General features: G+C 33.9%; 2 protein-coding genes across 2 annotated transcripts; one reads left to right on the forward strand and one right to left on the reverse strand.

Annotated features, from left to right (window-relative positions):
- Window positions 1-2,153: 2,153 nt before the first annotated feature.
- LOC104723447 (putative glucomannan 4-beta-mannosyltransferase 1) lies at window positions 2,154-6,370 on the reverse strand. The gene is made up of 10 exons (XM_010441825.3): window positions 6,025-6,370; window positions 5,583-5,930; window positions 5,383-5,481; window positions 4,575-4,827; window positions 4,355-4,465; window positions 3,781-3,917; window positions 3,522-3,635; window positions 3,017-3,216; window positions 2,761-2,943; window positions 2,154-2,436 (listed from the first exon to the last, which is right to left on the reverse strand). The coding sequence occupies exons 1-10, from the start codon at window positions 6,088-6,090 to the stop codon at window positions 2,289-2,291; spliced, it is 1,659 nt and encodes a 552-aa protein (XP_010440127.1). The 5' UTR covers window positions 6,091-6,370; the 3' UTR covers window positions 2,154-2,288.
- A 1,921-nt stretch (window positions 6,371-8,291) lies between these two features.
- LOC147933969 (putative protein phosphatase 2C 55) lies at window positions 8,292-10,969 on the forward strand. Its single transcript, XM_087475635.1, has one exon. It carries the CDS (start codon window positions 9,309-9,311, stop codon window positions 10,725-10,727), a length of 1,419 nt encoding a protein of 472 aa, XP_087331761.1. The 5' UTR covers window positions 8,292-9,308; the 3' UTR covers window positions 10,728-10,969.
- The last annotated feature ends 7,925 nt before the right edge of the window (window positions 10,970-18,894 follow it).

Below are 18,894 nucleotides of genomic sequence, written 5' to 3' on the forward strand. Positions count from 1 at the left end.
CTCTTTTCGCAATACAATTTTTCAAAAATACCCTCTCTTTCAAACTTTACCAAAAAAATCCACTAAATATTTGCAAATTTTCAAAATTTGTGTGTAAGCTTATAAATATATACACAAATTAACTTTATATGTGTGTATTTTTTATATATATTATATAAATACCTTTTAAAAACTGTTTAAAAACCTTGTAAAAACCTTTTAAAATGTTTTAAAATTTCATAAATATTTGGATTGGGTCTAGAGGTAGTTTTTATCTAGAAGTACCTTGTGAACCGTATAAAAATTTATAATTTTTGATATTTTAAAAATTGTATATTTGAAAATGATAGATGAAAGGGGTATTTTTGAAAAGAGATACACCGAAAAGAGTATTTCTCAAAAATTCTCTTTAATATTCCACATCAGCGGGTTGGTAAATATAAATTTATGTGCTTGATAAATTAATAAATTTTATTTGCTCACAATTAGAATTTAATAACTAATACTTTTAAATATTTCACAAAATAATGATGCAAATATAATAAACAATAGAAAATGGTAATATACATCAAAATAATAATATTCTAAAATAATTAGTACTTAAAAAATATATATGTAGATTTACCAAACAATTGTAATATTAAAAGTAAATACTGTCTCAAACAAAATAACTTTTTAAAACAAATATAACAATAATTTTTATTAATATATTCTAATTTTTGGAGACAATATTCATCCGTACTTCATAGCACGAGATATTTTCTAATTATTATTATTTGGGGATGGTTTACACACACACACACATATATATATATATATATATATATATATATGTAAATCACTAAATGTAATGGAAGAATTATGAAAGAGACCTGTTTCTAGGAGACTTGGAGAAGACTTAAAAAAGGGTGTAGTTGTAAGTGGCCAATAGGAAACTACTATTTTTCAATTTCTTTTATTTTTCCCCAAGTTTATACATTTTAGGAAACTACTATTTTTCAATTTCTTTTATTTTTCCCCAAGTTTATACATTTTAGGAAATACATATTTTGGAGAGGTGTAACCAAAACTGAGGAGATTTTTGGGTTAGGTGCTTATATATATTCGAAACGAACTAGTGAAAACTGGTTGTTGAACACCCAAAATTCGATATTGAATGGGCGTGCGTTGAGAATACATACTCTTTCTGTAAAATAGTGTTCATTTTTCCTGTATCATGCATTATTTTTCTTGTTGGCCAGAAGAACATTGCATCTTGTTTCTTAAAGTTCACTAGAGGACGCTAGTATCCATCCAAAGACAATAGGCATTTTTCCACAAGATATAACGTAAGAATTGGAACAGACCCACTAGCCCCGCGTTAACAAAATCTCCACATTGTTGACAAGGGACATAATTAAGAATACCACACAAATGTGACATTGTTAAACAGTGAACCCTAGTGGAAAATTGGAAATACTAGTAAAGTTGTATGAACACTCCGAAGGTTCCGTTTGGTTCGGTTCAATATTTGGAAGTTTATATTCGGGTTAAGGTTGGATTTTTAAAAAGTCATTGTCGAATTGAACCGAATTGTTATTATCATTTCATATATTTGTTTTTTTTTTTTTTTTCTTTTTCTCTTCCATATTTCGGTTTACTCGTACATAAACTTTTGATTAAATAGGCTACACCAAATAAACGGCAAAGCCCAATGACAATTACAAAAAAAATGCGAAGTCCAATGAGAGATGGCACAAACCTCAGATACTATAATAAAGCTACTACAAATTTAACAGAGCCCGCAAGCTCGACGGTGAAACAATATAAAAGACATCACGTTGACATGAAGGAGATGCTTGCCAAAAATAAGTATGATTATTTTCACAATGCTTAGGTGGTGAGCTATGCAGAAAACTCAGTTACTTTTTTTTTTCTTCTTCTTATTTAGGATGGAGATATATAGATATTTATTTATTTTTATAACAAACATATCTGAAAACATATTTTGACAGTATTATATTAATAGCTACTAAGTTTAGCGAGAATAATAGTGGAATTATATATTAGTGCACGTACAGTATATCGACTTACTTTCAGATAAAGGGTGGATGATACAAAATAATGGGAAGAATTACAAAGTGGTGTATTTTTTTTTATAACCTAATTCCAGCGTGATGTATACACATAACACATTTAAACAAACAAAACATCTTATTCGTTATACAAACAATATGAGCTACAACATGGTGTACCTATAAATAATAATAAATAAAGCATGCACAAATGATGTGGTAATTAACCCATAATTATATAATTGGGGAAGGTTCTTAAGTTCCGACAAAACCAAAACCGGAGACGAAGAAGGCGGTGGCCTGAAGGAATAGATAGAAATGTAACCATGTGTGGCCATAAATCAGTCCATACAATGCACATCCTAAAATGTATACCCCCACCATCACTTCCTTTGAGTTAATTCTGCAACAAAATTACACAATTGTCTTTTTGTTAGTATGTATATATGCATGTGTATTTGTTGAAATTAAAATATCACCTACTATAACAAAAACGAAAAAAGAGAGGCATTATATTTGTCTATATATAGTTCTACCATGCATTAGTGTATTAAGAAAATTTTGAAAAGTAGTACATCTCAAGATCACGAGCTCAAGTCTAAATGTTGTTACTAAAAACTAAGTTTACTTGCTCTTTTTCTGATCTGAGGAAATTAATTATGGGTGAAATTTTTGTAACTTATTGGTGACTAATCCCACAAAAATAGAAATATATGTTTTATCTCACCTTTGATAACAAGATTTCCGTTGGACAGGGAGTAACTTTTTCTTCAAAGCATCTCCTAATTTTTCGGTCACAACCCATTCGTTTACTCTTCCTCCTTCGAGTAGGCCAATCCAAGTTCCTTTGGTTCGATGCATAGCCATTACATTCTCGAACAAGATCCAGAATATCACGAGGTAGAACGATCTGTCACAAGACATATTAATCTTGATTATTATTTATTGATGAGTAATTAAATCAAGTAAGGGTATAAAGATACCTTGGAGTTGCCATGGTGTGGAAGATAGTGATCAAAGAGGGAATGTAAATGGTAGACCAAGATGGGATGTAAATTTCAGGGAAGAAGACACTGGTTGGTACAACAATACAGTAGAAGAAGAATGTCAAGAAGTGTACTGCCACTTTCCTTACGAAGAAAAAGCTGTAGATCACATAGAACTTCTTCCATACTGATACTCTCTGTTCCAAATTAATTAAACATTAATTAGCCAAACTGATTAATATACGATACCGTACATATCACACTACTCCAGTCCCACGGATGTGGAAACTCTAACCAATCAGTAACCAAAACGTATTTTTCTAGATTGGCCTACTAGTCCAAACAAGACAACCTGCTTATCACTATCGGGGTCCTATTTCATCTAGAGACAACAAAAAGAAAAAGCTAGTACAAATTTCATTACTGCAAAAAAAAAAAGAACACAGGACCATTCAGTCACTGACAGGAGGGGCCTGAACGAAGCAAAGTAACAAAAAAGGACCTTATTGTGAATAATCTCCATTGTCATCTTTCTAAATAGATTCGCCGGGCCACAGGACCACCTATGTTGTTGGAATCTGTAGGCCTTGAATTTGCTTGGAAGCTCGTTTCTCACCTGCAAACCTCCAAATTAGCCATTCATTGTTTTTGTTTGTGATAGCAAAAGGAGAATAATGTATTTATTCTTGTGGCTTCGCATGGTTATGACTTATGAGTGGTGTAACTTTACTAACTTTCTCATATATAAAAACATGTGTTACCGTGAGGTCGTTAAGGTAGACAAATTTCCAGCCGTGAAGACCAACACGAACAGCCAAGTCCATGTCCTCTACGGTGGTCCTTGATTTCCATCCTCCTGCTGCGTCCAGTGCCGATATTCTCCATACACCCGCCGTCCCTAAGATTTATTGATATGTATTTTGTCATGTTCCCAAACATCTGAGTCGTATGGCCAATTAGTTATTCGCCCACATGGTATTTTCAATGGGTCTAAAATGAAAATTCTATGGTCCCAAATTATAACCGCACATTCCCTTAATAATAAGTAACAGTGACTACTACATATACTCTTCTTTGTATACTTACACATTTACTTGTTAGGTTCCTAGCTAAACTATCATCTCCCGGCCCTTAGATTATGTGCTGGTAATCGTTGGAGTTCGTCGTCATTGTGGATTGATCCCAAAAGAATTTTTTATAGATATTCGATACTTAGATTGGCTTTACCATGCGTAAGTTTCTCAATAGCCTAGTGCGTGGTTCGTGACCCTTATATTTGACTAATTCTTATTATTATTTTTTTAATAGAAATACGGTTTGGAAATTAATTCATACCATTAAACCCAAAGAAAGCATGTCTAGTAGACCCTGATTCTTGTTCCACCTTAAAATGGTAGTTTAGGGACATCTCTTGCATCCTCGTCATCAAGCATTTGTCCGCGTTCACTGCAAGAAAATCTCCGTTCATTAATATTAAAAAGCCTAAAGATCTCCATATATAATTGCATGGATCAGAACCAATTAATTCATAATACAAATGTTTGTAAGCATATACCAAATATCCATCGAGCCTGAACTAGAGCAACCTCAGGATTGTGGACGAGAAACGGGATGGTGCGGGTAAGGTAATCGGGCTCAGGTTGGAAATCGGCATCGAAGACAGCCACAAAGTCGCATTGCTTGACGTAGGTATGCGTAAGAGCTTCTTTCATAGCTCCGGCTTTGTAACCGTTCCGGTTATCTCTCCTCTCACACCTTATGTTTATGCCTTGGCTTTGCCATTTTGCAATCTCTACGTCCACACCTTCCTGCTCCCTCTTTCAAATTTATCATACTATACAATATACATGCATCTAAATATGTACGTAATGCAACCGGAAATTAGAAGAATTTTTTTTTTGTAATATCTTGTTCAATCAATAAATCATGCTGTTAAATTTTAGTATTTCTCTTTCAAATTTATCATACTATACAATATATGCATCTAAATATGTCCGTAATGCAACGGGAAAATCGTCGTATTATTTTATTTAATCAATAAACCATAATGTTAAATGTTAGGCTCCCTCTTTCAAATTTATCATACTATACAATATATGCGTCTATTATATTATTTAATCAACAAATTATGATAATTGAATTTTTCATAAATAAGGTACACTTATGTTTTCCATTTATACAATTAATTTTCTATCTGACCAATTCTATCTTTTATCTATTTGGCCAAAATCGACACATTTAAATTGTGTTGGTCACTTTAAGAGACCAATTTTAAGAACATTTGCAAAGTTATATATATATCTAACAAGCTACGTCCTACGTACTTACTGATGTCCAAAAAAAACAAAAAACAAGCAACTTACCCTTACGTCCGGATCCGTAGAATCATCTACAACTTGAACTACTAGACGGCTCGACGGCCAGACCAAACGGCATACTGCCGCTATAGATAATTGATAGACCTACAACGAGCCATAAGGTCTCATCAATCTGTGATAGGTCCCATTATAAATATTAAGATATAGCAGAGAGTTAATTAACAAAAGGTACTATATATATATACCTCCTTTTCATTGTACATTGGTATTTGGATAAGAACCATTGGGTAGTTATCGGGTCCAACCTCGACATCTGCTAGCATGGCCTCCCATTTGTACACTTTATGGGGTTTACGTCTAAATAACTTAACGAAGAGTATGACAAAGTTCATGTAAAAACTCTCGAAGAACACTATGATGGATAATACCAAACACATAACCACCAAACACTTGAAAACGGGAACTAGTACAACACTCCTCGTTTTTATCCACATATATTGCATATGGAACCATTCAGACGACTGTGCAGAATTGTTGTCTGCCTCAAGCCTCTGTTGGGCTGCTGCTGCATCCTCTAGACTCCATCCATTGAACTAATTCATTCATGCACGAGAAATAACTATTAGTTAACGTACAGCAACTAATAAATTATTTACGTATAGAGAGAGCTAGCTATATATGAATTACCAGAAGTAAGAGGAGACTAAGAGTGGTATCGTATAGGAAGAGGAAGGGCTTCAGAAATAGAGACATAGCTAGTTGCTGCTCTATAACTGAAGCTCGACAGAGGAGAAGTGATGGACTTGATATTTTCTTTCTTTCTTGTCACAAAATGACCCTTTTTATTGACCTTTTTTTTAATTGTCATGTATTTTTACTATTCACTGGTTTGTACTTTTTTTGTTGTTGTTGTGTGTGAAAAAATTGACTGGTTTTGTCTCCTTCTCCAACTTTCTAATTTTTCTTTATTTTTTTCCTCGCATTCTAATTTCAGTGGACGAGGGCGTAAACGTTATCGCAGCTTCTCTAAGCTGGTATCCACAGAAGGGAACGCAACAAAAAGGAATAATTTCATCCTCCTCATAATTTTTGTTTAGATTTTTCCACGTGATTCATGCATGCATTTTATTAGTTGTATTTTGTAATCTACTGACGTACCAGTACAACTGTTCGTTGTATTTTTGTAATTACATTTTTACTTGTACTATTTAAAAAAATATATATATCAATCACACATGAATTAGCATTCATGATTGATATTTTGCCAATTAGAAGTGGGGAGGGTTTAGAAAACAAACATCAATCAGAGGAATGCGCTAAATAGTCTCCAAACTTCTTTAAAAACTGAAACTTAGATTTTGATATGTAGTAGTACTAATAGCTAGGAGATTAGTTTTTCATATATATTAGTAATCAAATGCATATATTTAATATTTATTTACAGAAAAGGACCTTACAAAATGGGCTCATATGATTCTTTTAAGGTTAAGATGTGTTTTATAATGAAAAGACTCGTTTGGCCAAAAAAAAAAAAAAAGTGAAAAGACCCTATTTCTATAATAAATAGAAATGGTATATTTTAACTTTCTTGAATAAGTGGCTATTGTTTTGTAATAATATACACATTTTAGAATAAAAAGATGCATGTTTTGTGTAAAATAATTTCAGTAGAAATGGCAAATATAAATATAACATCTATTTAACTCTTATTTTCAGATTATATTGCTATAAACTCAATCCCGACTAATCCAACGAATATAGAAGCATGACAAGATTTTAAACTGACCAAACATAAGTGAAAAAGTTTCTGAAAAAATCGAAGTCGGAAAGAAGAAGAAAATAACGCGAGTTAAAGGCGATCATACTCCATATTTTTTTCAACTAATTACCGCTTGGTTTTTATTTTATTTGTTAATTTTTAGTTTCTTTTTGTATTTTTTTCAGTTTAGAGATACAATCGTTTCACTTATAAATCCTTGTGTCCTTTTTGTTTTGTTTATTTCATGAAAAGTTGTGAGTGTAATTCACATCCCATGTGCGCCCCAATTGCCTTGCCCCCTGTATTTTTAGCAATGGAAAATTAAATGAACTTATATGGTATAGATTTACTACAGTCGATCAGTACTTTCAAACAAATGACCAAGTTATCTTTAAAACAATATTTCATGATTACTTAGTATTTTAGTAATAATTAAATAAAATTAGTCAATGATGTAGCACAGTAGCAGTCACCAATTCGAATTCATATATATACAGATAAAAGTTTAATTCTGTTGATGTATCAGTACTGAGAATTCTGTTTCACAAATTCGCTAAATTTAATTTAATTATACAAGAGCCTCTAATAATTTGGGGAGTGCTTATTAGAAGCTCACGTATCACACAACTTTATAAAAAGCCCCTATGAATGGACTAGCGATTAGGGCCTAATCATTATCTTGGTTAGTTGATCGTCGTCATTAAGAGGAAAGAAAAAAGTACGTTTTGTGTGTGGCTATGGTAACATCACAGAATTTGTTTCAGTTCTTAAAAATATTTGTTGAAGTAAAAAAAATTAGAGCGGTCTAAAATGATGTGATTGTGACTTCCAAAGGTAGGATGGAGACATAGTAGAAGAGGAGATGCAGATTCACATGCACCCAATAGTATTTCGAAAAGTCATGTCAAATTTGGACAGTTTTGATAATACTCCCAATCTTATGTGCAAGTGCAACTATGTTATATACACCGATATATTTTCTTACATGGTCTGATTTACTCTCTTGGACGAAGGTTAAGAACAACAGATCATCACCTATCCTGCGTAAACTGATTGTACAATCAGTATTGTACGCCATCTGGAAACAGCGTAATAACTTGCACCACAATCAGATTTATGTGTTGTCATTGGTACTTTTCAAGAATATTGACCGTGAGATCAAGAACACCATCACTGCCAGAATTCTCAACAAGCGCTTCTAGAAGCTGATGAGCTTATAGATTTAATGAAGTTAGAACTTTCTCTAATTTGTCATGTTATTTTCTTGTTTTATCTTTTAGCCGAGAAACCAACTATACAGGCTGTATAATTTGTATCACCAAACTATTCATATTTATATGACATTTGCAATTTAGCAAAAAAAAAAAGTGCAACTATGCCTTCTTTTTTTTTTCTGAACTCAAAAGTACAGAAGAAAAAATTGTTTCTCTTCTAAATATTGTTCAAGTGAAACCACAAATTTTAACTAAATTTGGGGTTCTAAAAGCTCTTGGTCACATGGGCTTTGACTGATACTTCAATGGGCTTTTATAAGCCCAGTAATCGGTATGATATTTTTTTTTTCCACGACTCGGTGTGTTCTCGTTATTTTCTATTGTTATTTTAATAAACGGCTGATGTATTGCCAAAGCAATGATCTAACGGCTGAGAATGACTTATATCCAAAAATATGTGAGAGAGGAACAGTCTGATCATCTCTGTACCCACCACGCGTTCATAAACTCTCTCTCTCTCTCTCTCTCTCTCATTACGCAGACAGAAGAATAAAAAAAGGATTTGAGACAATCCTAAATTTTTTACTGGTTTGTGTTTTTTTTAGAACAAGCAAAAAAGAGAAGCGAGTTGCTTTTGACCACCAGCTTTATTTGTGTTTTGTCTTAAAAAAGATCAGATTTGGCTAGGGTTCTTTCTTGCAATTTCCATCTGGATTCTAGCCAATTTCTCTTTTCAAAATTTAATCTTTTTCTCTTTTTTTTGCTTTCCCCTATTTTTATCTTGGCATTATCTGCTCTGAAGCCTGAAGGGTTGTGAAAAAAAGACAAGATTTTTGTTCTTTGGTAAGTTCCGAATTCGTCTTTTGATTTGAAGCTCTGCCTTTTGGTGGGTTTGTGTTGGATCAATCGACGCAAAAAAAAAAGTGATGCTTAGGAAGATATGATCTTATCTATATCTCTGGTTATAATTATTACTGGGTTTCGAGTTTGTGCTTAAGATGTTAGCTGTGAGAGAAGGTCTTCAGAAACAAGTTAAGATTTTGATTGGGTTAGGTAATTTAGGGTTTGGGGGTTATAGGGGATTGCACTCTAGGTTTACTAACCCTAACGGGTTTCTCGAACCTGCGAGCTCTGATTTGCTTTTGATTAACGAAAGGAGGAACCTTTCTGTCGTTGGTGCTGTTTCTCGAACTTTCTCTGTTCCTTCTGTATCTGGTCCATCCTTTCAGGTCTGTGGTTATCACATTGACCTTTTGCTTTCGGACCCCAGTGCGAAGGCTCCAGGGAAATCAATGGCTAGTTTAGGTTCTAAATCCTTGTTTGCGGATCGTCATTCTGATCTTCTTGTTTCGAAGCGTTTTGGTGTTGGTATGGTATGTGGAGACGGTCCCAACCGTGGAAGAATCAGTATGAGACTCAGAGGGAAAGATCACTCTGAAAAGTCTACCATATATGCGTATTTTGCTTATAGAGGTGCCAAGAGATGGATATACATGAACCACCAAAGAAGAGGATTGGGATTTAGAGGCTTGCATAGCTCACTATCTAATCGTTTATCAGCTGGGAATGCTCCTGATGTCTCGCTTGATAGCTCTGTCACTGAGGAAGATGTTAGAGATTCTTCTGATTCTGTAGCGGCTAAGCTTTGTACTAAGCCTCTGAAGCTTGTCTCGGGGTCGTGTTATCTACCGCATCCTGATAAAGAGGCGACTGGGGGAGAGGATGCTCACTTTATCTGTGCAGAGGAGCAAGCGTTGGGCGTGGCAGATGGTGTGGGAGGTTGGGCAGAGCTTGGTATTGATGCAGGTTTCTACTCTAGGGAGCTTATGTCTAACTCAGTGAATGCAATCCAAGACGAGCCTAAAGGATCGATTGATCCAGCGAGAGTATTGGAAAAAGCTCACACTAGTACAAAGTCACTAGGGTCTTCAACAGCTTGCATCATAGCCTTAACCAACCAGGGACTTAATGCAATCAACTTAGGAGACAGCGGGTTCATGGTAGTCCGTGAAGGGCACACGGTATTCCGTTCACCTGTTCAACAGCATGACTTCAACTTCACCTATCAGCTGGAGAGTGGAAGAAACGGCGATTTGCCAAGCTCAGGCCAGGTTTTTACTGTCGCTGTCGCTCCGGGAGACGTCATAATAGCTGGAACGGATGGGTTGTTCGACAACCTGTACAACAACGAGATCACAGCCATAGTGGTTCATGCGGTGAGAGCCAACATAGATCCTCAGGTAACGGCACAGAAGATTGCAGCATTGGCTCGCCAAAGAGCACAGGACAAAAACAGACAAACTCCATTCTCGACAGCAGCACAAGATGCTGGCTTCAGATACTACGGAGGTAAGCTTGATGACATTACAGTTGTTGTCTCTTATGTGGCCGCTTCGAAAGAAGAAGGAAAACGTTGATGAAGAGACAATTAGAGAGATGTGTGATGTATTGAGTTTTTAAGGTCTGTGTTTTGCAGAGACCTCTCTTGTTTTGTTTGGTGGTGGTTTGTGAGCATTCTCCTCTGATTATATTTGATTTTTTATATATGTAAATAAAAGAGAAAGAGTCCTTGAGTTGGATTAGTCCTTGATTCACACCCACCGACTCACTCAATCTGTTAACGCCCACAGTAAAAAAGCCAGTGGAGTCTTTTTTGTCACATGTTTTACCTTTTTAAGACTTTTAATTTCTCTCTTCTCTTTCCAATCCAATTAATAAATCCGTCGAAGTGGCTTCAATCATGATTTTGTTTGCTAAAGCTTCTACCATCTTATAGTTAAGCTTAGGCCTTCAAGTTGACCAAAAAAGGGGTTAGGTCTCAACTTACGAGTCAATTTGTTCTGAGAAGGAAAAAGTAACATAACAAATATGAATACAAATTTCTTACGATGGAGTGGAGTATTGTTCCTTAATAGCAAGCAGCTAACAAGCCAAAATATTACCAACAACCTTTGCAATTTTTGAAGGATATATTTTGTACATGTGAGACAAACATAAGTTTAGAAGCAACTACAGCTTTCCTCGTAGCCTCAAACATGGATTGTCTGCATCTACTGTCACCATATATTGCGACTCTTTCGGGTGGTAATGTGAGGTGTAGATCTTCAGTGTAGTCATCTCATCTGTCAAGCTTTGAGTCTTCTTCAGACTGTACAAGATGTTGGTACAAGTATGCGTAGAATATGCAAATGTAACTTTTTTTCTCCTTCGGATAATAATGGACACACCTGCACCTGCTCCTGGAGTTAACCAAAAACATACTGTTTCTAATGGTCACAGTCACACCACCAGTTCCTAACACCCGTATTAGGAAAACCAAAACGGGTAAAACGAGATCGTTGATCCCAATGAAGCTATATATATATCAAGAATATATTATCACAATCAAATTCAGATTCATGTCACCTGATCTGATCAGAAGTACTTCAGTAACTTGTTCACATTGAAAAGCAACAAAAAGATCCCAAGAGCATATGCATAAATAGTTTACTCAACAACCGGAAAAAAAGAGAATACCACCTCAAATGAAATTACGCAACAGAGAAATATAGGTTAAGAGAAGAAAAACAAAGACTCACTAAATTCGAAACAACTAGTCTATATATGTTGAGGTGGAAAAAAGAAAGGGGTTATGAATGCAGAATTACCACCACTGAATTCTCCTTCAGCCAGATCGACATGCCCGGTTTCGTAGGAGTCATAGAGTTTGACGCAGTTAGTGGACACGCTGGGAAAGGAGCTAGCAGGGACACAGAAAGGTTCAGAATTTGAGAGGAAAATGCAGAGGTCTCCAATGTCTTGAGTGTAAACAGCGTTTCCTTCTTGGTCAAGCTTGAACACCATCAACGCTTCTGTTTTCTGAATCCAATATGGGAGCAACAGGGTGGATGATGTTAATGGCAAGACGGTTTTGATTAAGATCATTATCATTATGATCTCAATGGCCTTCATTATCCGTCAACTCCAGAGGCACCTTCTTGTTCGTATAATTCCAGCAATGTTCATTATCATTCATAATCACGAGTTTACCTAAATGACGGAAATCCCAATTCCAAGAAACAACGCCGAGGATGCTACAAGGAGGGGTTTGCAGCAAGGAAGATGACAAGCCATTCGAGCGAAGAGGAGAGGATCTAACCAACACAGGTTTACCAAGGCAGAGCTGATTGAGATGCAGAGACATGACTCTTGTTAATTAGCAACATAAACCTAATTTATCTTGTCAAGCACCTAACTGATATTCACATCTTTAAAATCCTCCATCAATATAGATAGAAGAAGAGACTTGCTCGCCAAGTTTACCATATCCATATTAGGAAGACACTTTCCCACCAAGTTTCCCATCTACGAATCTCAATTATGGTAAAACTCAAACACAGTCTTAATTGATTTTTTTTTTAATCCGAGATATATATATATATATATATATATATATATGCTTACCATTTTATTTATAAAAATTTGATCAAGGATCATCTTTATAACATATGGACCAATCTACTTGCTACAACGTTTTTTCATATATAGCGTATTAAGGTAAATCTATCCTTAACTTTTACCGTCTTTTGTCTCAAAATATTTTCCTTACAAGTCAAAATTCTAACTATTTATTGATCCACTAAATTGTATGCATGTGGGCTTTAATTATAAAGTCTTAATAAAATGTTTTTCATATATTTTCTGTATTTTGACCGAGTGTCCCTTCTCTATGAAAACATCAATTTTTCTTTTCTCTTTTTTTTGACTTCAAAGAATGACTACTCGTTTGTCCAAAAAAAAAAAGAATGACTACTCAAAAAAATCAATTATTCCTTTATCGTTTGTCTCTATAATTCGACAATTGTTTGGAAAAATATACCCAAAATCGATTAAAAAAATATTAGAAAATTATACACACAAGATCGATTAAAAAAACTATCATACATACATTTCAAGTATATAGAATGTTAGTTTATCAAAATTTGAGAGCAAGTTTAGTTAGAAACCGTATCATGTTACATGTAGGAACAGGGAGATTTTGTCGCTACACGTTTAATGAGTTGCTACACGTTTTTCACCTGACACAGCGCCCTTCTCCCTCACACTGTTTCATTTTGATTTTTATAGCCTTCGCCTTCGTAAAACCTCCAACAACTCTTTCTTAATTAGGTTTTTCAATTAATAGTATTATAGTATAGATTCCATATGTCCCATTGTAGAGTTTGTGTCCATTGCGTGTGACCGACCTTATGCCTTATGGTACTACTTGCGTAAGTATCCGCCGATTAACCATGAGATGAAATGTATACAGCTTATGGAATTAAGTGGTAAATCTCGTGTATCGACTAGCTTTTTTGATTATATATAGTATCTCTCATTAAGAACCATTTTTTTAATATTCAAATAAGATTTTAAATACGCATGCATGATGCATGGATAGTAATAAACACTACTAAATCATGATAGCTCATATATATAGCTATAAATGTATGCAATAAGGATTAGAGCTAATGCTTAGTGAGGAATCATATTCAATAACATTATACAATGCAATAATCAATGCCTTAGCTTTTCTTTTCTTTTTTTTGCATGACACCAGCTAACACATACACATGTGCTTCTAGCTATTGTTCCCCGTCTATATATCCAAATATAACTCAAAAATATATGCACTACTCATTTAAGTCAATAGATTTATTTGAATTCGACCCCCGACGTCTAATAATGTTTATATTGCAAGTTAATTTAGTCATTGAACTATTCGACCCCGTCCAGAGAAAACAATATATATAATTTGAGACACAAACCAGATTAACCTTTCTAACACATATAAAAATTCCATCACAAATTTGTACGTAATAAAGAATGATCTTAGCGCTAATTAAGGCTTAGTGAAGAATTTATATAGCATAACATTGAGATCATTAATCGTATACAATGCAATAATGCCGTTGCCCTTTTTTCTTTTTCTTTTTTTTTGTTGCATATAGTATGTAACTTTCTTAGCGAGAAAAAAATGTAACTATCTATTCTTAACCAAACGTAAAAAAATGTTCTGTAAGTAAAATTGTTGTTTTGATTTAAAGATGTTGTAACTTGTTTTTATGAACATTTCTCAAAGCTAATCAGTAAATGTTCTTACACATACCTATACAAAAACCCACTAGACCGCAAACGGAATAAATATGTAAAATTGTATCATGCATCTTAAATTTTATCCTATATTATATATTTTTGGGTTTGTTAGTGCATCTTAAATGTTTTTACATGTTTGCTTCTAACTTTACCCAAAGTTCGTACAATAAAGAATAGAAAGAAGAAATCATAACTCTACATTGAACTCTTTTCATTGCTCAAGCTCTTTCTTCGATTACAAAATATTTGTTAAATGTTTGGTTATAACATTGAAGACACAACATTGAAGAGTAAATTGCCCAAAAAAGTAGGTTGCTTGGTGGACAAAAGGAATGAAAAAGCTGAGAAATGTTTTACATAGGAAGAGATATATAGATTATACTAAAAACTAGGTGATTTATGTGGAACGGTCTTCACAATTTCACATTAAAAACTCATCTTCAACATTCAACATTCATCTTCAACGCAACTTCTTTTAAAAATTTCTTAGCAAAATAAAGTTCTTTCAAAACTTTCTTAAGAAAAACAACTTCTTTCAAAATTTCCAAAATGCATCCTTCAAAAATAGCATCATCCAGTTTTCTTGGGGGGGGGGGGGGGGGGGGGGGTTTGTGGGTGGTTCAGGACTTGAGAGAGATTCAGGAGCGGTAGGAAATCTCTCTTTCAAGTTTAAGGATGTTGGGGTGTCCAAAGCATAGGGCATAATGTAGTGAAGAAGATCAGTGAGAAAGAAGAGAAAGAAGAAATAGGCGAAAAAGATCTTATGCTTAAGTTTAACAATGATGTATGCCTCTTTGAGCTTGTGATTGCATGCGTGAAGGAAGAATTTTACTTACCACATCTGGGAGCTTTGTACATGAAAGAGAATTGAGATGGAAGGATCTCCTAGTAGGAGCAATCAATAAGATCTTCAGTGGGTGATATCCATATACAATTGAGGGTATGGAAGAGGGTGAACTTGCTTCTGTCACGTTTGGGAACGACGCCCAATGCTGAAAGAGCGACCTTATATGTGTATCCTTAAGAATACACATACACCATCGACGGCATGGTTTTGAGATCAAAAAAATTCTACCATATCATGGAAGAGAAGAATGAAGAAGAAGTGGAGAAAGAATCGATGAGGAGAGATGAGGGAAAGAAATGAAAGAGACGGAGGTCGAGGAGAACGAGAAGTGACAACAAAATATTAAATTAATTAAAGTGATTTATTATGGGGAAAATAGCACTCTAGCACACTTTTTGAAATTTTAATATCAAAGTAGCACACTTTTTGTACACAACACACTTTCTTAGATTAAATTGTCAAAAACACTCTTTAACTAAACCACTTTATTTCCAACCAACTTTTTTTATTCACACAATAATGCTCAATAAAAAAAAAAACTACCATTCTAACCACATATTTTTTTGTTCAACAAACCTCACAATATATTTTTTATTTTTATTTACAGCAATATCTTCTTATTTTTTCTGTTCTTTCATAATTTCTTAATTTTCAGATCCATTATCTTCATCACTCTCTTTCTCTCTCTCCAATGAACATCTTCACCACAAAAAAATGGGGAAACTCTAAATACTCAATTCATCTCCCTCCCTCCATGATACTCAATTCATTCTTACATGCTGCCTTACTTTCTTCTTCATATCTCTAATTTATTTTCAGACTTTAGATACAAAGCTTTGACTTGGATAAATGCCAAATCAATATGCAATCCAGTTTTTATTTTTCTTTTCTTTTAATCTTAATAAAACATTCAATCCAAATATTAAAAAAAAACATTTCACTACAAAATAAAAGGAGAAATAAGAAAAAACCATAGATCTCCAGTTCATCTTCTATTGTTATCGTTCTCACTTGCTTCGTTCTCTCCACAAGGACCTTTAATAAAGGTAACATATGGGAATTAGTTGTTGATGGTACAAAGAAACTAACCATATGGTCACTTTTTGGTGGACATCATGTGGTCAATTTACATGTAAACTAACCATATAACCAATGTCTCGTGGACAAACCTTAAGAAAAACAACATATGGGAATTGGTTGTTGATGACACAAAGAAAATAACCATATGGTCATTGTCTCATGGACATCATGTGGTTAATTTACATCTAAATTAACCATATGACCATTGTCTCGTGGACAACTCTTAAAAAACAACATATGGGAATTGATTGTTGATGCCACAAAGAAACTAACCATATGGTCACTGTCTTGTGGACATCATGTGGTCAATTTACATGTAAACTAACCATATGGTCAGTGTTTTGTGGACATCATTGGTTTTGAGGATTAAGGGGAGACGAATTAGACATGAACAAAATCCAGAAAACGAAATCGAAATCCAGAACAAAATCTAGAAAACGAATTGAATTCACATTATATGAGCAAAGCTTCTAGATCTTCTTTCATGAAGATTGTATAAAACAAAAATAATGAAGCATGAGTGCAATTTCCTTTTCGTTGACAAAAAAAAGAGAAATAACAACAAAAATACATCTAAATCAAATATGAGGAGATCTAATTTCATGTTGGACATGAACAAATAGAAAGAGAAATAAAAAAAAATCGATGGAGAGGAAGAAGAAGAGGAAGAGAAAGATAAAATTGGCAACAAAGTGGAAAAACATGTTTGAGACTAAAATGGTCTAAAAATAATGTGAACAGTGGAAAAATTGACAAAAGAGTGTTTAGTGCTCGTGTTAAATGAACAAAGTTTCCCACAAAGTGTATCTCCATTGAAAGGAGAGTTTTAATTATGTTGTTTATTAAAGATGTAAGAATCTAAGATCTATTATAGTATTAGTATATGTTTAGACTTCAGTCATATATGTTGTTTAATTTAAGGACCTAAGAGCTATTATATTAGTAGTATATATTTAGACTTCAATGTTTTATGATTAGGTTTTATTTCTTTTTCATTTAAGTTATTACTAGGATTTTACCGCGGAACTAAATTATAAATTATTGTATTTTAAATAATAATTTTTAATTTATTTAGTTTTCAAATTTTCAATTAATTAACTTTTGTCTAATTAATTTAGAATTGTGTTTATAATTTTTTTTCTTCTCACGTTTTATAAAGTTTATAACTTTATTACATTAAATTTGTTATTAGATAGAATATAAAATTCTAGATTTGTTTTGTTTTCGAGAATTAAACAGATGTATATGCATATATAGTATGTTAGTGTATATTTTTATCTGTAATTAATTTTTTTTTTTTTGGGAATATTAAGAATGTGTCATAGTATGTGTAATATTTTGTAGTTCATATACTAAATAATTTATAAGTTAATTTTCAAAACTATGATTACAAATCTATAGTATATATGAGATAAACTAACAGTTTTAGTGTTGGTTCTATAGTCCAAACCCGTCATGCTAGGCGGGTCATGCAACATGTTCAAAGATTTTTAATCCGCAGAAACTCATCATACGAAACCTTTGAAAGTAAAAATTAGTTTTAAATACGTTGAGATCAATGCGTTGAGACCAAAAATCTCGGCCACGGATCCTCGTCCAAGATCAAAAATCAATTCGTTTATTGATTAGGCCGATTGTTTAGGAAATTTGTGTATAGAGAAAATATTATTGTAAAATTGGAAACTTAATATTAATTAAATATTGTAAAACACGGATGGTGGATTTCCATAACCGGCACATACACGGCCCATACACGGCCCATGTACGTCCAAGCCCATAAGGCCCATCGCCACCACCTCTTAGTCTTAGTCGGTTTAGTATTCCTAATGTACTTGGGCTTTATCCCTTCCTATATATATGTAACATTCGATTGGCATAATAATAATAAGAAGAGAAAAATTCCTTCGAGTTTCTCTAGTTTACAACACGTTATCAGCACGAGTTTGCCCTAAACTCCAACTGAGAAAAATCCCTAAACCCTAAAATCGCCGCCGCACAAAACCCCTGTTCGTTCAAGCTCGGCGATCGGTTCCTGTCCGTGATCTATCCATGTTCGTGGTCAGTTCCTGTCCGGGGTGAGTTCCTGTTCGGAGATCTGTTCGTGTTCGTGAGCAACCAGTAATCGTGATCGGTTCTTCCTCTTATCTAGGCCGAGGTTCGTGATCAAGCTAAAAGTAAAACCGAGGTCTTTAGCTCCCGCTTCAATTCCAGTCAACCTCCAAGCGGTGGAAGGTAAATAAATAAAACCCCCTTAGAACCTATGAATCGAACCTGATCTCTTAAATCTAATGGAACAATAAAACTTGCTATTATACAATCAACAAACCAAAACCTTTAAAACCCTAAAACTCTAAAATCTGATTGCTATAGGGTTGTTTTAGATTGTTTGCAATTAAACCAATTATGCCATGTTTAAAATCATGTTGATTGTTGATTGTTTGTATAAGATCGATGGCATGAAAACCCTAGATCTAAAACCTAAAAATCAAAAATAGTAATCTTATTGTCCTAGGTTTGAATCCGATTATTAGTAATTGTTTGCT

The sequence above is a fragment of the Camelina sativa genome, chromosome 11, assembly GCF_030686135.1.
Source record: "Camelina sativa cultivar CO46 ecotype springtype chromosome 11, ASM3068613v1".
Taxonomy (NCBI): Eukaryota; Viridiplantae; Streptophyta; class Magnoliopsida; order Brassicales; family Brassicaceae; genus Camelina; species Camelina sativa.